General features: G+C 48.1%; 8 protein-coding genes across 8 annotated transcripts; 4 read left to right on the top strand and 4 right to left on the bottom strand.

Moving 5' to 3' along the window:
• Nucleotides 1-80: 80 nt before the first annotated feature.
• Nucleotides 81-3,864, bottom strand: LCP9604111_5 (condensin subunit SMC2; the record flags this gene model as incomplete). The annotated part of the gene is made up of 5 exons (XM_039068320.1): nucleotides 81-1,019; nucleotides 1,073-1,447; nucleotides 1,499-3,656; nucleotides 3,745-3,785; nucleotides 3,838-3,864. The coding sequence occupies 5 exons, from the start codon at nucleotides 3,862-3,864 to the stop codon at nucleotides 81-83; spliced, it is 3,540 nt and encodes a 1,179-aa protein (XP_038932553.1).
• A 728-nt stretch (nucleotides 3,865-4,592) lies between these two features.
• On the top strand, nucleotides 4,593-5,645 carry gtmA (gliotoxin thiomethyltransferase; the record flags this gene model as incomplete). Its single annotated transcript, XM_039068319.1, has 4 exons — nucleotides 4,593-4,986; nucleotides 5,054-5,092; nucleotides 5,149-5,205; nucleotides 5,257-5,645. 4 exons carry the CDS (start codon nucleotides 4,593-4,595, stop codon nucleotides 5,643-5,645), a joined length of 879 nt encoding a protein of 292 aa, XP_038932552.1.
• A 268-nt stretch (nucleotides 5,646-5,913) lies between these two features.
• On the bottom strand, nucleotides 5,914-7,666 carry LCP9604111_1457 (NOT2/NOT3/NOT5 family protein; the record flags this gene model as incomplete). The annotated part of the gene is made up of 6 exons (XM_039078077.1): nucleotides 5,914-6,009; nucleotides 6,071-6,425; nucleotides 6,477-6,742; nucleotides 6,794-7,274; nucleotides 7,365-7,506; nucleotides 7,585-7,666. 6 exons carry the CDS (start codon nucleotides 7,664-7,666, stop codon nucleotides 5,914-5,916), a joined length of 1,422 nt encoding a protein of 473 aa, XP_038934005.1.
• Nucleotides 7,667-8,478: 812 nt separating this feature from the next.
• Nucleotides 8,479-9,390, top strand: mrpl4 (mitochondrial 54S ribosomal protein uL29m; the record flags this gene model as incomplete). Its single annotated transcript, XM_039078076.1, has 3 exons — nucleotides 8,479-8,842; nucleotides 8,905-9,071; nucleotides 9,220-9,390. The coding sequence occupies 3 exons, from the start codon at nucleotides 8,479-8,481 to the stop codon at nucleotides 9,388-9,390; spliced, it is 702 nt and encodes a 233-aa protein (XP_038934004.1).
• A 430-nt stretch (nucleotides 9,391-9,820) lies between these two features.
• LCP9604111_1455 (secretory pathway gdp dissociation inhibitor) lies at nucleotides 9,821-11,608 on the top strand (the record flags this gene model as incomplete). Its single annotated transcript, XM_039078075.1, has 8 exons — nucleotides 9,821-9,866; nucleotides 9,924-9,948; nucleotides 10,009-10,068; nucleotides 10,123-10,150; nucleotides 10,200-10,545; nucleotides 10,608-11,159; nucleotides 11,209-11,466; nucleotides 11,520-11,608. The coding sequence occupies 8 exons, from the start codon at nucleotides 9,821-9,823 to the stop codon at nucleotides 11,606-11,608; spliced, it is 1,404 nt and encodes a 467-aa protein (XP_038934003.1).
• A 299-nt stretch (nucleotides 11,609-11,907) lies between these two features.
• On the bottom strand, nucleotides 11,908-12,520 carry LCP9604111_1454 (PaaI family thioesterase; the record flags this gene model as incomplete). Its single annotated transcript, XM_039078074.1, has 2 exons — nucleotides 11,908-12,321; nucleotides 12,422-12,520. 2 exons carry the CDS (start codon nucleotides 12,518-12,520, stop codon nucleotides 11,908-11,910), a joined length of 513 nt encoding a protein of 170 aa, XP_038934002.1.
• Nucleotides 12,521-13,096: 576 nt separating this feature from the next.
• On the bottom strand, nucleotides 13,097-13,804 carry LCP9604111_1453 (uncharacterized protein; the record flags this gene model as incomplete). The annotated part of the gene is made up of 1 exon (XM_039078073.1): nucleotides 13,097-13,804. One exon carries the CDS (start codon nucleotides 13,802-13,804, stop codon nucleotides 13,097-13,099), a length of 708 nt encoding a protein of 235 aa, XP_038934001.1.
• Nucleotides 13,805-14,400: 596 nt separating this feature from the next.
• On the top strand, nucleotides 14,401-16,622 carry LCP9604111_1452 (origin recognition complex subunit 4; the record flags this gene model as incomplete). The annotated part of the gene is made up of 2 exons (XM_039078072.1): nucleotides 14,401-15,936; nucleotides 16,002-16,622. 2 exons carry the CDS (start codon nucleotides 14,401-14,403, stop codon nucleotides 16,620-16,622), a joined length of 2,157 nt encoding a protein of 718 aa, XP_038934000.1.
• Between the last annotated feature and the right edge of the window lie 8,316 nt (nucleotides 16,623-24,938).

Raw genomic sequence — 24,938 nt, 5'->3', positions numbered from 1 at the left:
ACCAAGGCCGGGACATAATCATCCCACTCCACCGGGGACACCAAGAAAGAAACTATAGACAACCAAGATCATATGCACGCTTATTTCAAATCCGCAGGGGTCAACGCCTGAACAATACTGGTACCTTCGCTGAAGCGCGTCCGGAAAATCCGGTTGGCGTTTTGGAACATGCCATCCTTCAAGGAGACAACGATGAATTGAGATCCCTTGAAACGGGTCTTGATCAGTCGACCGATGTTTTGCGTATGTGACAGATCTAGCGCGGCGTCGACCTCATCTAGAATGTACATTGGCGCGGGCTTGAATTGCAAAAGCGCCATGATCAACGAAAGAGCAATGAGTGAACGTTGGCCACCACTCAGTTCTGTCAGACTCTGTTTCCAGACTTTGCCCAGGGACACCTTCACCTCGAGACCGTCTGTGATGTCTTTGCCTTCGGGAGGGTCGAGTTTGGCAAAACTACCCGGTAAGAGCTCGTTGAAGATCTGTCCAAAGTCGCCATTCACCTTGACCCACGTCTTGTAGAGAGCTTCCTTTTTGTATTCGTTCAGGTTCATGATGGTCTCCTCGATCTTTCGCTTGTCACGGATGACTGTCTTCATCATGTTCTTCAGAGCACCCTCCTTCTTTTCGACGCTGTCAATCATGTTCATGACCTTCGGGTTGATTTTCTTTTTCATGCCTTGAGATCGCTCTGTCAAGTTGCGTAGGGTAGCCTTGCACTCGGCAATGTTCTGGTTCTGGAAATCGTAGGGAGTGTTGGCGCGTCCGAAATGTTCTTTCTCGTCCGCAATCCACTCATGTTCCTGTTCCATATGAGCCACGGCTTGGCTAGCAGTGTGCTGATCCTTTTGCAGCTTCTCGAGCTGATGGCCGAGCTTCTGCGCCTCTAGTCCGTCCTCGGTGATTTGGGAGGATTTGCTTTTCATGGCTGATTCTAATTCTCGCAATTCCTCGTCAAAGCCGGTCAGCTTGGCCCTCTCGTCATCAAGCTGAGCCTGCGCGATGTCATGGGCATCCTAGAATTGTCAGTTATATGATTATTAAGCAGTATTGGGAGGGCATGACATACCTTCAGCCGTGCTTGCTCTCGTTTTTGTGTTTCAATCTCTTCTAGTTGGGCACTGAGGGTGTTGTCTGACTCAACCAATTGCTCCTCAGCTGCGGATAAGTCGCTTCCAACTTGTTCGGAGTCTAATCTGGAAGTCTGCAATTCCTTCTGCAGCTCCTTGACCGAGCCAGAATTTTTGATAAAGCTCTTCTTGAGTTTATCGAGTGTCGTCTGCAGTTCCTCTAACTTGCTATCTTTGTTGTTGCTGAATTCACTCATGTCTTTCTCAATTTGCTTGATATCCTTGGATGCGACGGCCTGGCGAGACTTAGCGTCGGCGATGTCTTTCTTGAGTTGTTCAATGTTTGCTCTCATCTCTTCAACGGCTTGGATGATCTACTTCAGGTTAATTGTAAATTGCGGGAATAGATTAGGAGAAACACATACTGAAGACGAAGAGTTGCTGTTAATTTGCTCCTCGGTAAGCTTAATCTCGTGGTTCTTGAGATCCAGATTTTGTTTGATAGAGCGAACGGAATCAAGCTTCTTCTTTTCCCTCTTCATGTGATCTTCCAAAGTCGCAAGCTGTCGTTCTTTGCTCCGTAGCTCCTTGGTGATCTCATTAAGCTTTTGCAAAGTCACGAGAACACCGCTAGAATTGGGGGAGCTTCCACCGGAAAGTGTTCCGGACGGATCATACACATCGCCTTCCAGCGTGACACTCTTCATCCGAACGGACGGATCAAATGTTACTTTCTTAGCTGTCTCAGCATCCTGGCAGATAAGGGTGTTGCCAAAGACATAGTTCATCGCCGCCAGGACTTCCTCATCGTATCCAACCAAGGACAGAGCGAGGTCAACCTTTCCAGGGGCAAGGTCTTGAGCAGCTCCAATCTTTTCCGCGGATGCCTTGAAGGCAGAAATCTTGTTAAGGGGAATAATAGTCACGCGCTTTCGCAGCTTGCCTTTCTGAAGCAGCTGAGTGCCGGTCTCCGCGCTGTCCACGACCACATTGTAAAGCCGACCACCGGCACAGATCTCCAGAGCAGTCGCAGCCGGAACTTGATCTTTATTGAGGGTGAAAAGTTGAGCGACCAAGCCCTTGACCTTGGACCGGTCAAAGTTGGGGTGAGGGTCTGCGTAGTTGAAATCGATATTCGCTGCCTGTCGCTTGAGCCCATCAGCCCGCTGGCGGAGGTCACGAATATCCCGCTGAAGCTCGGTTTGCTCCTGGTATATTTGCTCCTCCTTCCCAGGCTCAAACCCAAGCCGAGTCAGCTCGGACTCTAGCTTGTTAGCCTGCGATTTCAAGCCTTCGAGATCACGCAAAAGCCCCAGGTTCTGCTCCTTTGCCTTCTTTGCGCGAGGCCCCTCTTCTTTGATTCGCTTCTCAAGATGGTTGATTTTGAGCTTTCCTTGCTCTTGTTCTGTGGCGGCATTGCTTGCGCGATTACGGGCATCTTGCAGTTGACCTTGGTAACCACTCTCTTGGCCCTCCTTTGAAGCGACGCCAGTCTGCAATGTTTGAAGCAGTTCCTCCTTTTGCTCCACTTCGACGTTTTGTGCGTCTAACTCGGCTTTGGCGGTATCGTACTGGGCCTGTAGCTTCTCGTAGATCTTGCGCTTCTCCTTCAAGACCTTTTCAAGATCAGTGACAGTATTTTGAATAGTCTGTCGTTTCTCTTTCTCTTCATCCATGCTTGCATTCTTCAGATCAAAGACCGTGGTCAGTCGGACCAATTCGTGTGAGTAGTTCTTGACCTCATCTTCAAGCCCTTGGAACTTGCCACCCTTTCGAAGTTCCTTGTCGCGAGCTGTGCGCACCCGTTTCACATCCTCCTCTAAATGAGCAATTTCACTTTTGAGTTTGATCGCGTTATCCTCGAGGGCTTGCGCTTTGTTAAGTTTATTTTCGCACTCTTGGCCTGCAACTCTCAACCGCTCGCCACCACGAACATAGTCATGGGCAACAACAAGTCGGGTCAAGCGCTCGAGGTCATTCTGTGTCTGTTGAAAGTCGAGGAAGGCTCGCTTCTCCGACCGAAGTTTCTCGAGCTTAGGTTCAATCTCTTCCTTCAGCAGTTCTTCGATCTCGCGCAGCTTCAGTTCTTTCTTTCCCATTGTCCTGTTTGCCTTTTCTCTTCGATCCTCAAACATTCGTGTGCCGGCTGCCTCCTCGATCATCGACAAGATCTCGACCGATTTCATGTTCAGGACTTTCGTAATGCGACCTTGCATGATAAGGAAGTTGGGGTTGTTGATGTTCAGCTGGACACTCTGGAACAGGTTCTGAACAGTCTGTTGCTGTGCCCGGTGGCCGTTGATCAAATACTTGCTTGTGCCGCCTAGCACAATCTGTCTGGTGACGGAGATATTCGCATACTCCTCGAATCCGATCGGCGACTTCGCGGTATCCCGGTTGTCGAAGACGATTGTAACACTGGCTTTCGTGACGCCAGCTTGGCCGCGCTTGTAGATGAGATCTTGGAGGTTTTGCGCGCGCACTGTAGTCATGTTGGTGATACCAAGCACGAAGCAAATGGCATCGAGGATGTTGGATTTACCACTACCGTTAAGGCCGGTGATCGAATTGAAGGCTTCGTCCCTGTATTGCGCGATTAGCAAATCCGATCGGCCCAAGATTAAGCCAAAACTATAATTTCATTCATGCTTAGACGCGGTAGATTGCATACCATCCCGAGATCACCGTACGCACAGCGTACGATTTGAAGCCCTGACGACCTAGTTAGCGCAGTGAATAACGATGGAGCAATGTTGAACCTCACATCTATGACAATTTCAGTAATCCTCATGATTGCGACTCCGAAACGGTGTTCTGCTCGCTAGCAGAGTGCATAGGTCGACCAGATGGGGAGTGGAGGGGATTGATTGTTTTCCCGCACCCGCTGTTGATGGTTTGCCCATTTGGGTCTGGCGTCGTTTTGCTGATGTCAGCGCGGGGGCTTTGTTCTCACGTGATATCGAAGTATGAAAAAATGGCACTCGGCGACTGGAGATTAAACCTCTCTGCATTAACTGACATTGGGACGATTAAAATTGTGGATTTGATAACTGGTATCCGTGAAGGACTTTGCCGCTTTTACTTCGACTCCGCATGGCTCCTTCTTTTGCCAATACACTCATAATGATCACGATCTACCAAGAGGGAACCCTGGGGGTGACTGCGTAAGAGTCGCCCCCAACCAATAATTTCCATTGGTAGCATTGAAATAAGGCGCAGTAAGGGGTTCTAGTTACTAAATACCCCTTGAAGGTGCGTTTTTACAAATGCCTCGACTGAAATCCACTCGCGGAGACATTCTCGGACACTTTCTATATCGTACAACAATTTCTGGTACAGAAACCATGTGAGCTTTAGGCGACCGCAGACTATTTAAAGAACAGCCTGGACCCATAAGGACCTCTATCTTTTCATGATCTCGGTCTTGCATCACATCACATCACATTGAGGGTTCCTTCTAAACAGGCACTTATCAACTTCAATAACTACGATACGCAATTACCTTGCAGTTTACCAACTATGGCTGAAAAAGTCGACATGAATACTTTCTTCAAGAGCGAAGAATATGCCAGCTCGTTTAGACGCGCGGAGATGGTCACCCGGCCATTTGCGGAAACGCTGGTTGAGCAGAGCAAGGTGGCCGCCGAGTCCAGGGCCAACCCTGATCAGCCTCTAGTGGTCCTTGACAATGCCTGTGGCACTGGTGTTATCTCCAGTACCCTCAATGGCAAGCTTGATGACACTGTCAAGAAGATGTGGAAGTTGACTTGTGGAGACATCTCGTCGGCAATGATCGAGTACACTATGCACCGTATGCAAGAAGAGGGCTGGCAGAACACGGAGACAAAGATTGTGGATGCGCAGAATCCTGAGCTACCTAGCGGTCAATTCTCTCACATCTTCACTGCTTTTGGTGAGTGGGTTCATGGATGCACTCCGGTCTATTCTGACAGTGGCTAACTGCTATGTCCCTTTTGCAGCCTATATGACACTCCCTGAGTCTCTCAAGGCTCTCAATGGTAAGTATATCATTGCCCATTTCCTTATTATATTCAAGGCTAATAGAAACCACTAGAGACGGTCAGAATGCTAAAACCCGGCGGGACTATTGCTTTCTCAACTTGGATCCAACGTAAGTATTGGAACGATTCTCTTGGGTAATAACTTCACTGACATGAAACAGCCGGCTGGATCCCCATCGCCCGACAAGTGATTGAAAGCATGCCAGGCAACCTGCCTTTTCCCGAGGCCCCAAAGCTCTTGGGGGTCATCACTGATGGGCAATGGCACTCAAAGCCTTGGATCGAGTCCCAGCTCGAGGGGCGTGGGCTTCAGGACATCGATGTCCGCGAAATAACAACAAAACTGACCCTGACATCCCCTATCTTGGTGGAGATGATCATGATGATGCTTCCCGTGTTGATGAAATCCTTCTGGACTGAGAAGCAACGGGAGGAAAACACGGATAACGTCCGCCCGGCGGTAGAGAAGTACTTGGAAGACACTTACGGACATGGGAACATCGATACGGATTGGATGGCTATTCTGTCTACAGCGCGCAAGTCTTGCTAGACGGATAAACCATTCAGGTAGTGAATAGAGTGGTCTACAGCGATGTATAGCATTTTACAGCATTGTGACAAAATCACATAGGCTGTTGATTTTCAAATATCGTGTCCTGGTTTCCCACATAGCCCTTTAATACCAAAGAAATCAACGCGCCTTGTTCCCGAAGGTTAATGTACTATTGGCCATCCCTGAGCAATATAACACAGACCAGTAAACCGAACGCCATGGTTGATTGCTTGTATTCTGCATGCGCCTTGGTATCAAGTTCAAATCATGAGGCATGATGCACCACGCCAGGTGGGCGGGCGGCGCCTCGATTAGGATCCAACCGGTTGTCCAAGTCTTCATATCGAAGGATGAATTCACGCTGTGATGAAAATTAGTTCAACCAGTTCTTCAAGTTCCAACAAGGGATGAATATTACTTACTCGGACCTTCTTCCAGGCGGAGGAATCCCATAGAAGATACACGCCGCGTTCCGTCACACCACGTTCCACATCAACAGGTCCAGGATATGTCTCATCACGAGTCAGCCAGCACCGCTCAAGCTTATGGTACCGCCATTTGCGGCCCATCAATTCCTCGGCCACTAGTTCCTGCATGATATCCCGAGGCATGCTGTAGAAGATGAAAAATAGTGTCTCGTCGCTAAACCCAGGAATGCGAGACTGGAGGGGTTGGATATTGGCCACATTATAACAACCCGGCAAAGAGAAGTCTTGTTCCAGAGGGACTGCTGACATTGACGACACAAATGGTGAAGCAAACGATGTGTGCAAAGGCCTATGCAAAGAATTAGTATTATAAATGGTATGGGAACAAAGGAGCTCATACTCTGCCTGGTTTAAGTCCAATCCTAGTGTCATCAAATCTTGGCCAACAGCCAGACTTGCAACATCAGGGCTCTCGCTGTGAATCATGCGCAGCAGACCCGCCAGCCCAAACCTGTCAAGTTCACTCATCTGTGCGAGGGGTGGTTGCTCAGTATTCTGAGCCGCATTAGAAACATCTTGTCCGTCAATATTTTCTGGCTGCCTTTGCTGCAGTTGTTGTGGATCGCTAAAGTTACGCTGGCTTGGAAGCACACCGTTGTTCAAGTCCTGTTGTAAAGTTAGTGCTGCCTAGAAAGTGAGTCAATTGTAGACACATACTGCTTTCTCTTGTCCTAGAATGCCATTAGGCACTTGACTGACTGGTGACCGGGGTGCCCCTAGACCAGTTCCATAACCCCCAAAGCCTGCACCTTGCATCAACGAACCAGTCCGACCGAGAGGAAGCTCCGCAGCAGCATTGCGGCCTAAAGGGGGAAACTCTTCGATATTGCCTGTTTGGGGTTGGCCACCTGCACCGAGTTGACTACTAATACCCTGGCCACCATTTCTAAAGTCATCGAGTCGATTGGCAAACTGCGAGCCAGAGGGAAACATGTCATCATGCTGCGGTTGGGATTGTTGGGGTGTAGGAAGGCCTTGGGGTTGGGAGGAACGGGAGGGGGTTTGCGATGTCGGGGGGAGCTGTTGCCTTTGAACAGGTGTTTGCTGAGCAGCGCGTTGACTTGCGTTGGCCCACATTAGCTGACCGGGAGTTTGTGACTGTGATTGCTGTGATGCTCCTGATAGCGAAGGGAACTCCCTAGAATCACCGACCTAGTCAGTTCGGAGACAAATCGGAAGGCCTAGAGATACAGGAGACCACTGCAAACCATGATAAAAGAGCACTTACGAGAGATCAAGTGGTGCTGCGGATTGAGATCCTCCTAGGCTTTGCGCAAAGCTTCCCATGGTCCCCATTGTGCGTTGCTGACTGCCCGGTAGGCCAGATGATCCACTAACAGGTAGATTGAAGCTCCAATTGGCACCGCCGCCTATTCGAGTCACATGTTAGCATCCCTTCATACAAATCATCTTGAGTGTCCAGAAAGTATGACTCGAGGCAATCGCACCCAGTTTCCCGTTTGACAATCGCGTGGATGCTAATGATGCAGTTCGAGCTTGTGCTTGCTGTTGCGTGGGGAATCCGGACATGCCTCTTAGCGGCTGCGGGCCAGGTCCTGACACACGCGTGACAAGTCAGCACGATCGTCGCATCAAGAGCTGCTCAGATCAACACCATAGGAATGCATGGGCATGTCCTTGCGAATGTCTCGGTCGCAAATGTAGAACAATATGCACCAAGGCTTGCCATTGGACTCCCCAGCGCTTCCACAATGCTGGGTAACTCCCACTATCAAGGAGAGTATATCGCAGCACAGAAGCAAGTACGACTTATATCAAGTATTCCGCGGAGGTAGGTGCAAGATAAGAAAGGCATGAGGGATCGCGAAGGCATTGAAAGAAAATGACGAACCTGGCCTATTCATAGTCGATGTTGCTTAAGAAGAGGGTAATTTCCGATACCCCAGGAGACGTCAAAAATCAGAAAAGCAGACTGGCCGAGTAATAGACCGGAGTTGAATCTGTGGAGGGGAGAGCAATCCACAAAGGCCTCTTGCTCACGCTTGATGCGGCACTGCTCCGCCGAGTAGTCGATTGGGTGATTAGACGCGCGGATGCACAGGCCAAGTCTGCAATTAACCGCAGCTCAAGGCCTAAAATGTAAAGATTAAAGATATCTTTAGGATAGATTTTTGAAGCTGTCGTTTGCTGGAATAAAGATGGAATCAAAACAAGCAAGAGTGACTCGGGAAAAAAAAAGACGTGAACCCGATGAACCCAAGGCTAATAGCATCCAAGCTGGTCTTGGTTTGGTTTTGTCACGTGACTAGCCTTGCCGCCTTCGCGAAAAGAAAGGCCATCAATCTCCGACTCGGACCGTCCTGGGGAAAGCCATCACAATCATGCAGCAGGTTCCACGCATTGCTAGCCGCCTGAGAGGGCTGGTTATTGCCGAATTGCCTCCCACTTATCTCGCGCCGTCACTTCACCCTTCCGTGACCCTGTCAGCCATCCAATCTTCGAGCTTTTCTTCCACTGCCTCCGTCGGCGCCAACCCTCGACGCGACAAAAGCAAAAACCGTGGTGTATCGGCCATCCATCGAACCGGTCCCAGAACACCGTTCACTGTGTCAAAATGGCCATTGCCCAAACCTGTGTCGCCGAAAGACATGCAGCCGCGGGAAACAAACCCCAACCATGGACTCTGGGCCTTCTTTCCCCCCAACCGGCAGGCATTACCTACCCCGGCTTATGACAACGCTCATGGTTAGTTTTCTGGATGTCGAATCTATAATGCTCTATGGACAGTGCTGATGTTGGGAATCTAGGTCGTCCGTGGGGTATCCAAGAACTCCGCGAACGGAGTTGGGAGGACTTGCACGGTCTGTGGCATGTATGCGTCCGTGAACGAAACCGCATTGCTACGTCAGATTTCGAAAGAGAAAGAATCCAGGCTGGCTACGGTGGATTTGAATCTCAGGAACGGGACAAGGTGGTGAGTTTTTCCCCGGCTGTATAGGTCATCTCGTTCATCTACATATATTGGAAAGCTGCATGAAGACTTTTCCTCATTACTTCAGAGCCGACCATCAATTGGTGGTTCAGATTATTTGAACTCGACTGACCCATCCAATTCATCATAGATTCGAAGCACCATGAAGAACATCAAGCACGTTCTGCGTGAACGCTGGTATGCTTGGGAGGACGCCTCGCGGATGTACAAGCGCGGATACCGCCCTGAGAACTTCTACGGGCTCGATGATGCTGAGATCGAGCAGGAGCCCAACGAAGCAGCCCAAGGCAAGGAACAATAAGCATGACCAGAGGGTTAAGACACAGCCCCGGTCGAGGGAGACTTAAGCCGAATCTCCAGGGGTAATAAGTATGTAACATTAGCTTTCCAAGGTGATTTTAGTAGTGCGCATGTCAAATTATACATAGAATATATAAGAGATGGTCCATCATCTGACACTACAAATCCCTTTTAACTTATCCCGGTACCTAAGAATATCGGGAATCAAATCAGACTTACCCCTGAGCTGAAACAATCCAATATATTCAGGGGTTCATTGAAGCCAAAATATCCCATGTCATTAATATCATGAGGTAATTCACTAGTGGCGGATCCGACAAATAGTTCCCCTTTCTCACCGATCCGCGGGGAGATAGTCAACTTTCTCTTCTCCTCATTCTCTTGAATCTTCTCTCTATTTTTCTCTACCTCTAGTAACTTCCATATTCATTATGGATGAGATCGCCCCAGAATACGATGTTGTGGTGCTCGGCACTGGTATGTTGCTACCCCGCCATCCCCTCAAAACGTCAACAACTGACCAATTTCGTTTAGGCCTGACCGAGTGTGTTTTGTCTGGGTAGGTATTTGAGCTTGGGCTTTGATGATTCCACCATTTGCTCATCCTTTTCGACTACAGTGTCCTCAGTGTGAAGGGTAACAAGGTCCTTCACATCGATCGCAATGATCACTATGGAGGGTAAGTCGGCGAAGCTCACGATGATGGCATCAAAATAGCTCACAATGTTCACAGAGAAGCAGCTTCCGTCAACATCGAAGCAGTATGTGCACCAATTTATTCCCAACTTACCTTATTGACACCCTTTGCAGCTGTTCAAGAAATACGGCAACGTTGCCCCCGGCGAGGAGCCATGGAAGAAATACGGGAGGGTCAATGACTGGAACATCGACTTGGTCCCCAAGCTACTCATGTCCAATGGAGAGTTGACCAACATTTTGGTGTCCACGGACGTTACCCGATACCTCGAGTTCAAGCAGATTGCTGGCAGCTACGTTCAGCAAGGAAAGGGTCCCAAGGCGACCGTGGCCAAGGTGCCTTCCGATGCTGGTGAAGCTCTCCGCTCGTCGCTCATGGGCTTGTTCGAAAAGCGACGCGCCAAGAAGTTCCTCGAGTGGGTTGGTGATTTCAAGGAAGACGACCCAGCCAGTCACCAGGGTATGTATTTGCAACCTAGGTCAGTTCGGGGCTCGTCGAAGCGGATAGCTAATGGAGATCAGGATTGGACATTCATGCGTGCACGATGAAGGATGTTTACGACAAGTTTGGCCTGGAGGATAACACTCGTGATTTCGTCGGTCACTCCATGGCTTTGTACCCCTCGGACGAATATATCAACCAGACTGGCGCTGCCGTTGAAACCATTAACCGTATCCGTCTGTATGTCAACTCTATGGCACGCTACGGAAAGTCGCCTTATATCTACCCTCTCTACGGCCTCGGCGAGCTGCCCCAGGGCTTCGCTCGTCTGTCTGCCATCCACGGCGGTACCTACATGCTGAATACCGACGTCGACGAAGTGCTTTACGAGAACGGCAAGGTTTCCGGAATCAAGGCAACCATGAAGGACCGTGACGACCAATCCGAAGCTATGAAGTTTGAGACTAAGACTAAGAAGATCATCGCTGATCCTTCTTACTTCCCCGACAAGACTAAGGTCACCGGATACTTGCTCAAGGCTATTTGCATCCTGAACCACCCCATCGATAAGACCGACAGCAGTGACTCTGTGCAGCTGATCATTCCCCAGTCCCAGGTTGGACGCAAGCATGGTGAGTTATATATATACAGTCATTATCAATAGGGCACTAACCTCTTCAGATATTTACATTGCCATGGTTTCGTCCGCTCATAACGTCTGCCCCAAGGGCTACTACGTCGCTATTGTGTCCACCATCGCCGAGAACGATGCTAACCACCACCTTGAGCTTGAGCCTGGCTTCGAGCGTCTGGGCAAGATCGAAGAAAAGTTCATGGGACCCCCCATTCCTCTCTACGAGCCCACCGACAATGGCGAGGAGTCCAACATCTTCATTTCTAAGAGCTATGACGCGACATCACACTTCGAGACTACGACCGGTAAGCTATCTGTGATTGAAAATATATTAATAGCTGGCTAATAATTCCCCCAGATGATGTCCGCGATGTGTATCGCCGTGCCACTGGCGAGGAGTTGAAGGTTGAGGGTCTGCGCGAAGACCAGCAACTGGCCACCGAGTAAAGAGGGATACTCGACTTACAATCGGATAATCTAGTACTGCTTAGATTGGTTGATTATATTTCTCTTGAACATGTGCGATAGCCTCTCTGTTCTTTGTCCGTCCTTCCCTATCATAGCAAACGAAGCACAATATTCTGGTCACTACTATGATCTTCGCTCGTACAATGGCTTGAATTTGGCACCTTTATTGGTGCAAATGAGATCTATAAATTTATATCCCAGTGGCTACCTCTTAACATTCGAAGATCCATGTTGTCTTCTAGACGTACCAAAAAAAGAAACAAAATCATCACATCAAATCAAATCCTCTGCGTCACCTCCGGGTCGGTATTGGCCTTCTCATGTTCACCAATCACACAAACATCACCACTCTCCGCCCTCTGAATCTCAGCCCGAAGCAATGCCAACCGCTTGCCAACATGAATAACCTCACAAACGAGCCGCACCTCAGTTCCCGCAGGCACAGGGCGCAGATATGTGATCTTGAGGTTGCGGCTGACACCTCCGAAGGAGAACCTGCCCGGCTCGGAAACGCCTAACAAGATAGTGGTGGATAGAACATCGATCAAAGTAGCAGCGCAGCCCCCATGGAGGTTACCAAAGTAATTGGTCAGCGCAGGAGTGATCGTCAAGAGGAACGAAACTGTAGCCGGAGGACCACGGGTTGCGGACTCGAAGCGGAGGTTACAGCCGCGGGCATCGATGTCCCAGTGCTTCAATAAGGGTAAGCGATGGGATTCAACTATGCGCTCTGGCGCTGTATAGGCGGGGGATGCAATTCATTATTTTAATATTGCTGCGTATGGTACTTACTTCCTCGTTCCCCAGGCCCATGCGCGCCGTATACTCATAGACGAGCTGTTCGAACTCGTCCAGTTGCCTGGGCGGAGCGCTTATTGCGTTATGTGACATGGTATCTGAAAGGAATGACAAATGCAAAGAGCACTAGAAAGGTTTAGGGGGAAGAAATGTTGGAGTAGAAGTAGCTTAAGGCTAAACCCCACAGCCGTAGCTCGGATCATCATATTGGACCTCGGCTGTGGTGAAGCCGACCTCGAACGGATCAGATATGCTTAAATTGGGGAAGAGTTCATCTCTCCGAATTCAATATATACTATAGCAACTACTCCACAAAGACCAGCTGTGCTATAACAAATCCGGATATCCCAAATAATCGAGATACTTCTTTTTCCTCGCGAATCTGATTTCCACGAACGGCAAAGCTATACTTGGCATCCACTTGTAGAGTCCCAGGCTCAACCCCGGCCCAGTCTATAGAGAACCTAATCTTCCCGCAACACATAGAATCCATGGTTACTAATGGGTGGCCTTGTTAGTAGCTTTGGGCTGTCATCGTTTTCTCGCAGCGCCTCATCAACACGGCCGAATTCCATCTCATGAATGTAGGAAACATAAGTGTAACATTCAGGCTAGCCATGATCTTACATACAGACCTAAGACGACAAGGACAATTGGGAAGGAGTTTATCTATACTGCTCCTTTTGTCTTCCATGTCGTCGCAACTTCGTCACAATCCTTCATGATCTCATTCCACTGCATTCGACTCCACCGTTCCGGCCTTTCGACTGCGTCCACAAAATGTTTCATTGCAAGCACCATCTGTGCCGACCAACGCTCCTTACTAACCTTCCCAATACCAGCAGCCTGGGGCGTCATCAAGAGACAATTAATTTTCGCTTCAGAGGCCCGATTACGCCCCTCGACCTCACATAACAAACTCCAGACACTCTCATAGACAACCTCCCGGTCCCAGACGACATTCATCGGCTCTCGCATAGTTGGACATATAGCCACCCAGGAACAGCGCCGGAAATTCTGCAAAAGCGGCCCAGGGAATTGCACGAGCCTGCATGTGCCTGGCGGCGCGAATCCTCGCCATTTCTCGTATAGCTCCAGCTGCACTGCGCGCGTTAGAGCTTCGTAGTCATCACGCGGGCTGAAGGCTAATGAGATGGCGTCGTCAAAGCCTCCATCTAGACGGCCATATGAGTTCGCGGGTGAGACGATTAGGTCGAAGGTTACTGAGGGGTCAAGGCGGTTCAGGCGCGAGTTGATAAGGGTGATCGTGAGCTTTGATGGTAATTCGGGCCAGTGCTCTTGCTGCGCTGTTTGAAAGGCGGTGATAAAGTCTGCGTCCTGGCAGAGCAGGATGATCTCCGGGATATTGGCAGTCATGTTTTTGTAGCGTTGACAAATGATGTCGCGTTCTTCAGGAGAATTGCTATACCCGCCCCCTAGTAGTCGGTACAGTTCGACTTCAGTTCTTCATGTTTGTCTGTGAATCCCGGTTATTGAGACTTCTGATCCCTACAGTAAGACAATATTAACGAAAGAGCAATTCCAAGTTGCGACTTGTCAAAGTGACCTCGGGAAGCACCTGACTTCGCGTCACGCGTCTCGGCCTGAGGCGAAAATCGGCCAATTGTTGTCCGGCCGACCCTTTGAGCAATTGACCAGCAATTGAATCCCGGTCTTCTGTTGGAATCTGATTCACACGGGTTGCGCTTGTTGGTCTTGATTAACGATAAATGCGCTATTGATTTTCTCTTTGTAAGTCATTACATTCGGTGGGACAGCTCCTGGACTACTCAGGCTGGTCGGAAATAAACAGCATTGATTGAATCTGATTCTAATTGACATAGGCGCAAACACTTATCTGACAGGAAACCGCCAGATTTTCCCGGCTTGAGTCCTTTACCCTCACGAAATCCCCTCTCCATCGAATTGGAAAGTACCCGATACCAGCTATTCCATTTCCTCAAACCACAACCATGCCCCGAGCATCTAAGAGGAGAAGGGTCTCCGAGGACGTTGATGGAGACATCGATATGGGAAATGATGATCAAGACGTATTCTCCGTCCCGACATCCCCCGACAATCACGGAATTTCTCCCACACCGGTGAAAAGTGCATCGCGGCGTCAAACTACCCGCGGAGACAACCCAGACCCCGTAACGACGGGCCAAGGCGGCGAGGTTGAGGAAGATGAAGCACAAACTCCCGCACGAATTGGGACACGGTCAAGTGGGCGGCAACGCAAAACACCAAAAAGGTACGACCAAGAAGCCGTAACACCCTCATCGAGGAGAAAACAAGCAGCCACTCCTTCGAGAAGTGCGCGTCCCACACGAAGCGCGCAAAAGCTGCGGCAATCCCCGGTAGAAGACGAAGAAGAAGACGAACCTGAATTTAAAGAGGAAGATGATGACGATGATGACATGGACCTCGACGAGCCGTCCCCGGAACCCGCCCCTCGTACAATTACAAGGACCAGATCGAAGAGAAGCACCGCGAAGCCTAGATCCAAGAAAGCCTTGGTCGCAGAGCCGAAAGAGAAGTCACCTTCGCCTGGGTATCAGGACGGCTTGGATGACATCGATACAATACAACTCCAGCAAGACCTTTATCATGACCAGCCGGAGGCGCATGAGACTATCGATGTCTCCGAGCCGTTGCCGGAATATGCTGGAAAATTCCAGGCGCTCTGTCAGACGGGCCTTGGGGACGAAATGCGCATTCTCTCGACTATTCTTCTCGAAAAGCTGACAGGGAAACGACAGATTCCAGTGCGGGGACTCGAAGCTGAATACCAGAAGGTTCATCAGCTCATTGAACAGACCGTCTCTATCGGAGAGGGCAACTCCATGCTTCTTCTTGGATCCAGGGGATGCGGCAAGACGGCGATTGTGGAATCTATCATTTCGTCTCTTAGAAAGGAGCATTGCAATGAGTTTCACGTCGTTCGTCTCAATGGGTTCTTGCACACAGACGACCGTCTAGCTTTGCGAGAAATGTGGCGCCAACTTGGCCGTGAGACGCATACCGAGGAAGATGCGGCTAAGGTCAGTTCTTATGCGGATACGATGGCCACGCTCTTGGCTTTATTGTCACATCCAGAGGAACTCTTCGGGACTTCTGGGGACCCAGGATCGAAGACTGCTGCGAAATCCATTGTGATCTTGTTGGATGAGTTCGACCTATTCGTCACTCACCCACGACAGACTTTGTTGTATAATCTGTTCGATATTGCCCAAGCCCGCAAAGCCCCCATCACGGTGATTGGGCTCACGACAAAGGTCGACGTAACCGAAATGCTCGAGAAGCGTGTCAAGAGTCGATTTAGTCATCGTTATACTTACGTTCCTCTACCTCGATCCTTCGAGGCCTTTTCAGATATCTGCCTAGGGAGCCTGGATCTCAGTGACGCCGAAATGGTTGATATTGCAGATGAACTTGGGTCTGAACGCATTCTAGTAGAGTCGAACAAGTGGAATACACTGCTTGGGGGATGGAAGGAATATTTGAAGGTAAGATCTGTATTTTCCTTTATCCAATTAATTGCATCTTTGCTAAATCGCTGTCTTGAAAATAGCATTTGTGGAATGACAACGAATTTCAATTCCACCTCAAGCGTATCTACAACCAAACCAAATCAGCAAAGGAGTTTTTCAACAGCGCGCTTCTCCCCATCGGCGACTTGCTACAAAGTGTGTCGACCGCCGACGCACCTATACCCGAAGTCCCAACCCCGAAAAGCTTCTCTTCCCAATCCCTTGAGTGCCCAGACCCAGCACCTCTCCCATTCTCCACATCCATCACATCATCCAGTCCCTCGTCATTGCCACTGGCTTTGTTGGTAGCCGCAACACGCTTGGCAGCCCTGTTCGACCCCGGAAACGACGGGTCCCAGTCACAGAGCATGGGACCACTTGCGCTTTCATTCCCCGCCGCATACGCAGAATACGTTCGGCTCCTGACATCCGCAAAGGTATCTGCCTCGGTGTCGGGAGCTTCTGCCACACCAGGCCGTGTCTGGGGCCGAGATGTGGCCCGAGAGTCTTGGGAAAGACTGCTCAGCTGGGGACTCGTGACACCCGTGGGTAGTGGGAACGGCACTGCTGACGGGCAGATGTTCCGTGTGGAAATTAGTTTCGAGGAGGTCATTGAAATGGCTGGCTCTGGGGGTGCATTGGGCCAGTGGTGGCGCGGATAGACCTCTCAGCAACTGGATCTTGCAAGCATTTACTGTGTTGGGTTATTTGTGCCGGTGACAAGCATGGCATTTGGCCTTGACTATCCGTCTATCATGATATGAGTTGCTAGTCGGAAAACATCTTAATTAATTTCCCAATTCTCCATTCTGGAATTGATATCGCAACACAACACAACCAAAGATAAACAAAACACATCGCACACACACAAGCAGCCTACGGAATTCTATACAAGGAAATATACACATCCTAACCAAGCCTAGGGGATCTATACCAGCCCCAACATATGCCCCGAACTCAAGCCGACGGCCGGTATCGGATATATCAAAACACCATGTACTCCGTACATAACCACATGTACAACAAACACCAAGCAAGCACCCCCCAGCTCCATGATTCAAGTTATTGGAAAACTTCACTAGCCCCAAACCTACCTGACCACCATTTAAATCTGGCGATCATCATTTTCCATCGTCTATCCTAGTTGCTGAGAATGGTCAGTCACGTCATCCTTGTCTTTGATGGGAAATGCACACTCCCGCGTTGTTGGGATACGGATTACATGTACCCGTGAGCTCTGAGGGGGTCTGTACGTAATATTGCTATAACTCAAAAGCTAGTTGTAGATGATAGACGGTGCAGTGGATGTCATTTGATTAGCCTTTGATGATCTGATGATCTGCGTAGGCCTATGACATATATAAAAGAGTGGTAGCGATATCGGGATTTAGATATGGATGCCATGTACAACATAGATAATCTCAAAACTGGCTGATTGATTCTCCATAGAGACAAATCTTGCACCTTCTTTGTTTCCAGTAGTATGTACTTCTAATAGGCAACTGTGCCAATGGGAATGCTGGCAGCTTTTCGAATCTTACTGCCTTGTGGTGATCTCCTTGCTCAAAATACAGTCTTTTAAAAGGTAAAAAGGTATTTATTGTGGGAATATGTACCCCGTAAATGCTGTTCTTCTAAGTTGACATTCTGTACTCTATTTAATTGAACCCCCAAACACGCGGCCTTCGGACATATGCATGTGGCTTGCCATGTGTTCAAAGTGACATGGCTGACTCTCATATCTTTATCCACAAATGGTAAAAGGAGGGGCTGCTGTGTTAGTATGGTAAGTTGTGCGTTGAACATATATTACTCTGCATATAGGACGCCGACCACTGGGGTACCATGCGATATCTGCAGGATGCCAAGGGCAATTCAATTCATATGGCGGAGAGGCTTTATTTTTGATACTTAGGTTACTATTTATTGGATGTGTGTGACGTCGTGATAACTGGAGGTGAAACGAAGAGTAGTGGAGCCAAATACAGCGAGGGAAGTCGAAGACTCCACAATCCTGCAATACTCGCATGGCTCTGATGCACTTCGATGTATACGGAGTAATCTAGCTCTTTAAGCCCAGAGCTCAACTGGTTGTTAATAATCAGGTCATGCTGCAGGTTGCAGATCGATATGCTCGCTTCCGTCTGGGCATTGCTGAGCATGACCAAGCATGGCTGACCATGTGTCTGGCGCAGTCTGGCTGTGCAAAGCAAATCCCGAATGGCATTGGACCATGCGATAGCCCAAAATACCCTTTCCGGGTATGTATGTTGCAGCAGTTGAGATAGGGGCCGGACTGCGGTTGCGACGGAAATAGGAGACTCGGTTTCAGAAGGTAAATTAGACCTGGCAAGACATGTTGATAAAAGGAGCTTTTGTGCAACGTATAGGTAATTATGCAAAGATGCTAGACAAGGATAGCAAAATGCATAATCCACTGCAATGCCGTACGAGAACAGCGAGTCGTCAAGCATCTCCTCCTCACCGGCTTCGCGCTGACTGCCCCGCTTTGTCAGAAGAGACAAAAGTAGAACGTCTCCTTCTAGTTAGAATCGTCCTTTTCGCATTTCTTCAGGCTTCGTGGCTTGACCCGCTAAGACGGCTAGTTTTGCGCTTGCAGGGATAAGGAAAGTCAAAACAAGTGGATGATCGGAGGTTTATCTCAAGTCGGACAGTTAGACTATTAGGCTTGGGGTTAATTAGGGAGATATCAACGACGATCTCGGCACTTTGCAACTGAAGAGCGTGCACGGAGTGTGATTTGATTGGATTTGGTTTCCTTAGGATCATCGGCCAACTTCCGTCTTCCCTGCAGTAGCGGAAAACGACGGTCAAGCATCACCGACGTATTTCAAATGGGCTGATGTCGTTGATGGAAATATTTCCGTCAATAGTAATTGAGCGGCTTGCCACGTACCGATAATAGCATTAAGCTCAAATTAGAGTATTATGTATGGCGTACGGATTATTGTTCCTCAAAGCGGTATCTTACAACGTATACAACTTCTCGGTTTTCCTTGCGAGATACACCCTAGACATGGTTATCTGCCTCAAGATGGTTCGCAAAACTACCGTATCGCAAGTCAAGGCTGTTATCACCGAATTCTACGCTGGACGTGGCAGAGCAAGTCTCTGGTCATACCATAATGCGAATGCGAGTGACTGAGGAATGACAAATCAAACAATGCCGACTGATCTACATTCTTCAGCACCCACATGGGTGAAAGCTCCACAAGATAACGATGCAAGTCATTTAGAGAGTTTGGTGTATTCGGCAACGACAGTCCCACTCATTTATCGCATTTGCGATAACTGCATGACGATCCCTGAAACCTTCATACTAATATAGCTCAGAATCCACTAGGGATCCACGCGATAAAATGATTCTTTCATACGACCTTGTCATGTCTTTTTCGGTACACTTTAGGGGTCATTTTGGTTCATGAGTACTTTGCCCCTTATTGGTGCAAGCTACGATAAGAATTAGCGGTAAAATAAGTAAAGTAAAATTGAACAAATCATCCCAAAAGCCTGACGACCTGAACAAGCCAGTTGTTCGTGACGAAACTGTAAGGTCTTCCAAAGCGCTCCCTCCTTGGACTGCTTCCTCGCATGAAAAAGCAGTGGGTGAAGCCAATCCACTATCAAGTATCATTTTAATCGCCCTGGTAGGCTGCAACACCCGCCATATTAAAACAGCACTGGTTTGCAGTACTGGCTGATTTGAACCACTTAATTCGACATATTGATCAAAGACTGCAGAGAATGTGTTGGGCCATCTGAGTCATGTAGGATCGCAGCATATGATACTGAGCCTCGGAGGCAGTAGAAGAGGACGCAATGATTTCGGGTCCTATATGGAGTTTTTAGGGTTGGCGATACTGGCTTAGCGACAGACCTAGGACATGCACTGTTTCATCGATACCTGCGGCGAGGTATGAACTGGTTGCTCGGGGTTGTTGGATGAGAGGTGGGACGTTTGCACGTAAGCTCGTTCCAATAAGATATGTCTGACGAGCTGTAGAACTCTTCACTTGTCGCTCTAGGCTGTAGTTTTCCTTTTCTGGTTGGCGAAGGCAATGATAGTGACCTCTAAAGAATAGGTAATCAGTTAACTAGACACTGGCCCTGATTCGAGTAGAGGAGAACTTACTTTGACATAGGATGCTTGTTGAAATGATCTTGCTTGTTGATAAAGGAAACCTTGGGTGATGTTGTATCAGCTGGCTAAGAGAAAGAAGGAAGATCAAACAAGGTAGAAAGTAGGTCTCATCAACCTGAGGCAGAAATGGTCTCAACAAAGGCACTTGGAGATTGAATTGAACGCAAAGAGGAATTTGATAGGTGCTTTTATGGCATGGCATGTTAGGAGAGGTCTACAGAGACTTTAGAATGTAGCTTATTGAAAAGCATAACAGATTAGCAATTATCATCTAAGCCTTTGTCTATTAGACACCTCAATTTTATATCAATTCACATAGAGCTACCTGACAGCCAATAGCCCTGATCTTCTTGGCCTGCTACTATAGGTTAGCATATATTCTCATCTCAGGCCGATCTTTCATTATACAGGTTTGCTTTTTCTCTCAGCTAGGATTTCAATGCAAGATCGATATGAGATCACTAAACTTAGTAAAGTAAAAATCGTATTAGCTTGGATATGGACATCTCGTGAGGCAAAATCATAATGACTGAATGAAGAACTAATTTCCCGTCCCTCTTTGGCTTCACCGGCATCTCGATTCTGTATATATAATTCCAAAAAACCACTCACGACTCTTGTTCGACAGTTGAGACTCCACTCAAGGATAGCGACAGTCCGTCCCCACCGACCAATAGATGATTCACATCACTCATGAATGCGTTCTATGATTTACTCCGACCTGACTCAATGCCAGGTACTTTTTTTGACTCTCCGAGTGCAGAAACCAATCTCGTCACTCGCGTATAGGACCATCGGGGTTTGATATGCGGAAGGCCTAGTGACTCTATAGGTATATCCTCATTAGAATTTTGATATTGTCTTCGGCTTCTTTTCGCCCGAATAGGATACAGGATCTCACCTACAAATTCTATTCTTATAGGGTGGCGCTTCTACAAACGTTGCAACCAACCTTCTTGCTTGGCTATCTAACAAGCAATATATGAAAGTAAACTAGTAAACAATGCAAACAGGAAGCGAGCAAGCAAACACATAAGCATATAGTAGCGATATATAGTGAACTGTAATAGAGGAGAAGAAGCGATTTCTATTGTCTGTGGAACAAGCAATCCGAACAGCGGCAGACCCAAGCATGCGCTTTTGATGTGCCAGCAAGACCCTCGTAAGATTCCTCACTTCCTCAAGCATTACACAGAGACAAATAATGACGGATATTTCGGAAACTAAAGATAACCAATGCCCACCAAGTACGGAGTATGTGTAACAAGCTACGGGAGCCTACGGGTGGTGGCATGTACGAAGCCCTCAATGCTGCGGAGCGAGCGGACGCTTATATAAGGAATCCTGGAGGCCGTCACATCTACCCACTGCTTATGGCTGCGAAAAAGGCAGCGCACCGACCAATTCGCTACTCAGTTAGCAGCACAATTTCATGCTGTTCCTGAGCAGGCGCTTTTGGCTGCCCAATCCAATAAGATAGGGCAGGTGTTGGAAGGGTGTGAGAGAGGTCCCGCAAACTTTCACCAGGCCTTAGATTTGCTTTGGTCTTGCGGTGAAGCTGCGTTTTTGGAACGATACATGCCTTTTGGGTAATTTTGTTTTGGTCTTGGGGCTCGTGCGGCTGTTGGGATGCCCAACATAATTTTGTAAACTAATATCATTGGTATGAGCGGAGTAATGTATGAAAAATGAGTATTGGATGAACGTCTTCAAGAAAGGACTTGATTTTAGTCCCAATTGTTTGAATATACTACTAGAACATAGTAAATGAGAGCATGAAGAAAATAAAGATGGAAAGAACGGAATACACGTGTTTATGCCATAATTTAGCTACTCCCTAGTACCTCACAGGCTAACCAGGTTAGGGCTATAGTTGATATGTAGGTCGGCTATTATTCTCTTTGTCACCGGTGTTTTGCCGATCTGCCACGTGGACTTCAAGGTCCTTTTGTTCCCGTGTGGCTCTTCTGCCGTGTCTACCGTGAAGGTGGACCAGTGGGTATACAAAGTACTCCATACCGTAAGAGCTACTCCGTAGATCGTATGGTAACCCCATCAGAGGTTTGTTGTTTTCTCGCTTTCGGCCTTATTCTTACGTACATTGTAGATCTACAAGTAACGTAGATCCAACATGAGACTCTTGGGTATGAATTTGTTCTGTATCGTATATTATTAGATGTCTCATTGGTTTGGCAGACATTTTAAGTAATGCCTAGCGCGAATATAGTTCGACATTTTACAATTGACACCAAGCCCTTATCTTCAGTTGTATTCCGAGATCAGTCGGAATTCAGGAACAGGAGAAAAACAACATTGAAACAACGCATCGGAACCAGAATAGACTTTTCCCAAAATACAGCCCCTTTATCAACAGAAAGGGGATAAACAGACGAAACAGTTAATATATTGGCCCGCTGAACCATGGATCGCCCGAAACGCGGCTTCTTGGCGTCTTCTAGAAGGATTCTAGAAGACTTCTAGCGTTTCCACGGATTTGCCACGCCGGACTTCGCCGTTAACGTAAATCCGGGACTGTGGATGCCGTACATGATTCAGGGCCACCTTTTTAAAGTCTTGGTTCAATAATTTAACTATTCAAAGTCTATGACGTGGTTCACTGCTACACTCCACCCTACACTACCTGTTTTCAGCAGGTGGAGCCCATCACGAACGGGTAAAGTCGAATTCCTCGTATTCTATATACAGGTGGCGGTATGATACACCGGTATAATACACACGGGCAAAAGGGATATTACTACAAACGGCCTATAAGGACCTCGGGAGTATGATGTGTGCACTCGAATTGCTCCCATTTGTGAAAAACAGAGTTCAACTTGGCTACATCGAAGATCCTTCTCTTATCTCCGTATCTGGCCGCAGATCAGAACCTTGGTCTTTGCATATACATATGCGAAAAGACCCACTCAGACTATTTTGCAAAAAATCGGGATGTCCGAGAAGAACTGAGGTGAGGCAAAATTACACGGTGAAAGCTCTTAAGTTTGTTGAGGGTTCAAAAAATTAAAGATCAGCACCGCTACTCCGTACCAGAGAGATAGATATGTGCAATCTCCCCCAGCATGGTACCGAATAGGCAACAGATCCGATGAGACATGAGGCTCTGTTCACGAAGTGCTGCGTGCACGCGATTGTTTTCTACTAGTGTTTTCGCTAGTCGCAAGGAGAGTTTCTGTCATTACAACATACTTTGTCAGGGTTTTCACTAGACATGGGTAGGTCGCTGCGCAAGCCACATGGTCCCATTACGGGGTCATACTTGCGAAGGATAGGTCGACACCTTGCTTACAAGTTTCGCCCTACTGTAACTAGAGGATGATCAGATAGATCTGTGCTCGAGGTCTAAATTGTCGACCTCTCCGGCATTTCACGTGGCACTGTAACATCAGTCATGCTTCCCCCACATTCGTAGCTCTCGGCAGCTTCGGCCTCTGCAATGTGATACGTAGCCTCGGGATTTCTTGGCCTATTTAAATCTGGACTGCTGATGGGTCTTCGGGAGCGAAGATCGACCTTATATTGAAGGTTGATATGATATTGCGATCTAGAACATCTAAATGAACTCAGTATGGGATGTGCATCAAGGGGCAGTGAAGGCGAAGGTCGAGATTCATCTAGGCCCTTCTCTACCCCGGGCCTGGTCAAAATCTAAATCCTTTACTCAGCAATCACCCCGGAGCCAGGGTTTAGATGTTTAGGGTTTAGCATGGTCAGCCCAGGGAGCATCAGCGCATAGTTCGAATCCCAATCGCGCAAGCCACATTCCTACAGAACAGGAATTAACTCTCGGATGTCGAGTCCCTGAATTCCGTGGAGATCTGCATACAACCATGCAGTTCGGAGTATGTACGAAGCACACCTGCTACATGCAGGGACCCTCGAATAGGCAAGGAAGTGATATGTGGCTAGGAAAGTAAGCTGCCTGTGTCGAGTACGGGAGTCCAATATGAGATTCCCTTCTATCTTTAGGCAAGGTATGTCATAGAGCTAGCTAATGTACATAAGCTTTTCATTTGGCGGATCGACATCTAGGGACAGCCCTGGCCCTGAAACAAAGGATGCAGACTTGTCCCGAAAGAATAGGATTGACATCTTGGCAGCTGAAATGATTCAGGGTGATTTTGAGTTTTCATGACTCGTGTCAAAACGTGTATCTTGTACAATCCACGTTATAATTTACATATATGCAGATGGTGTCTTTTACCCCTGAACAATGCAAGCCTGCAGGAGTCCCTTGTCGCGTGGCCGCCAGGGATGTTGACACCCTGGACAAAGACAATACCATGTGGCTTAAATTACATAGAGGTAATGTCAGATACAACGATACATACCTCATCACGTCAAGAGGGTCCCTGGAGTCTCCTTCGGCTCGAGTGATATCTTTCTACTTACCGTTGAATGTCTGACCGCAACTTTAGACTCTGAACAGCAAAACCTCCGCGAGCCAATCTGTAAGCGGGGCTGAATTTTGGATAGCTTCAATCCACTTCGACATGCCTGGCGGAACAAAGCGACAGGGATAGTTTCCACCAATTCTCTTCGAGTTTAGCGTCTCGCAATAATGGATCTGATGTGCGAGCACTAATCGTATTGAAAGTAATCTACATAGTATATACGTATACGAATTCCGGAGTAGTTACCCCGTACGATGATATCGAATTATTGGCTAACCCACTCCTTGAATTGCTCACTTGGTTCTGTCAGACTCCTTGAAACCAACCAAGTGACTAGTCAACTAGCAAACCCATCATTCTCACTAGAGCCACACGGGAGTGATATGAGCCAAATCGGCATTGCT

Source organism: Penicillium roqueforti (genome assembly GCF_015533775.1).
Source record: "Penicillium roqueforti strain LCP96 04111 chromosome Unknown scaffold_01, whole genome shotgun sequence".
Lineage (NCBI taxonomy): Eukaryota > Fungi > Ascomycota > Eurotiomycetes > Eurotiales > Aspergillaceae > Penicillium > Penicillium roqueforti.
This window is presented reverse-complemented; position numbering and strand designations above follow the sequence as displayed.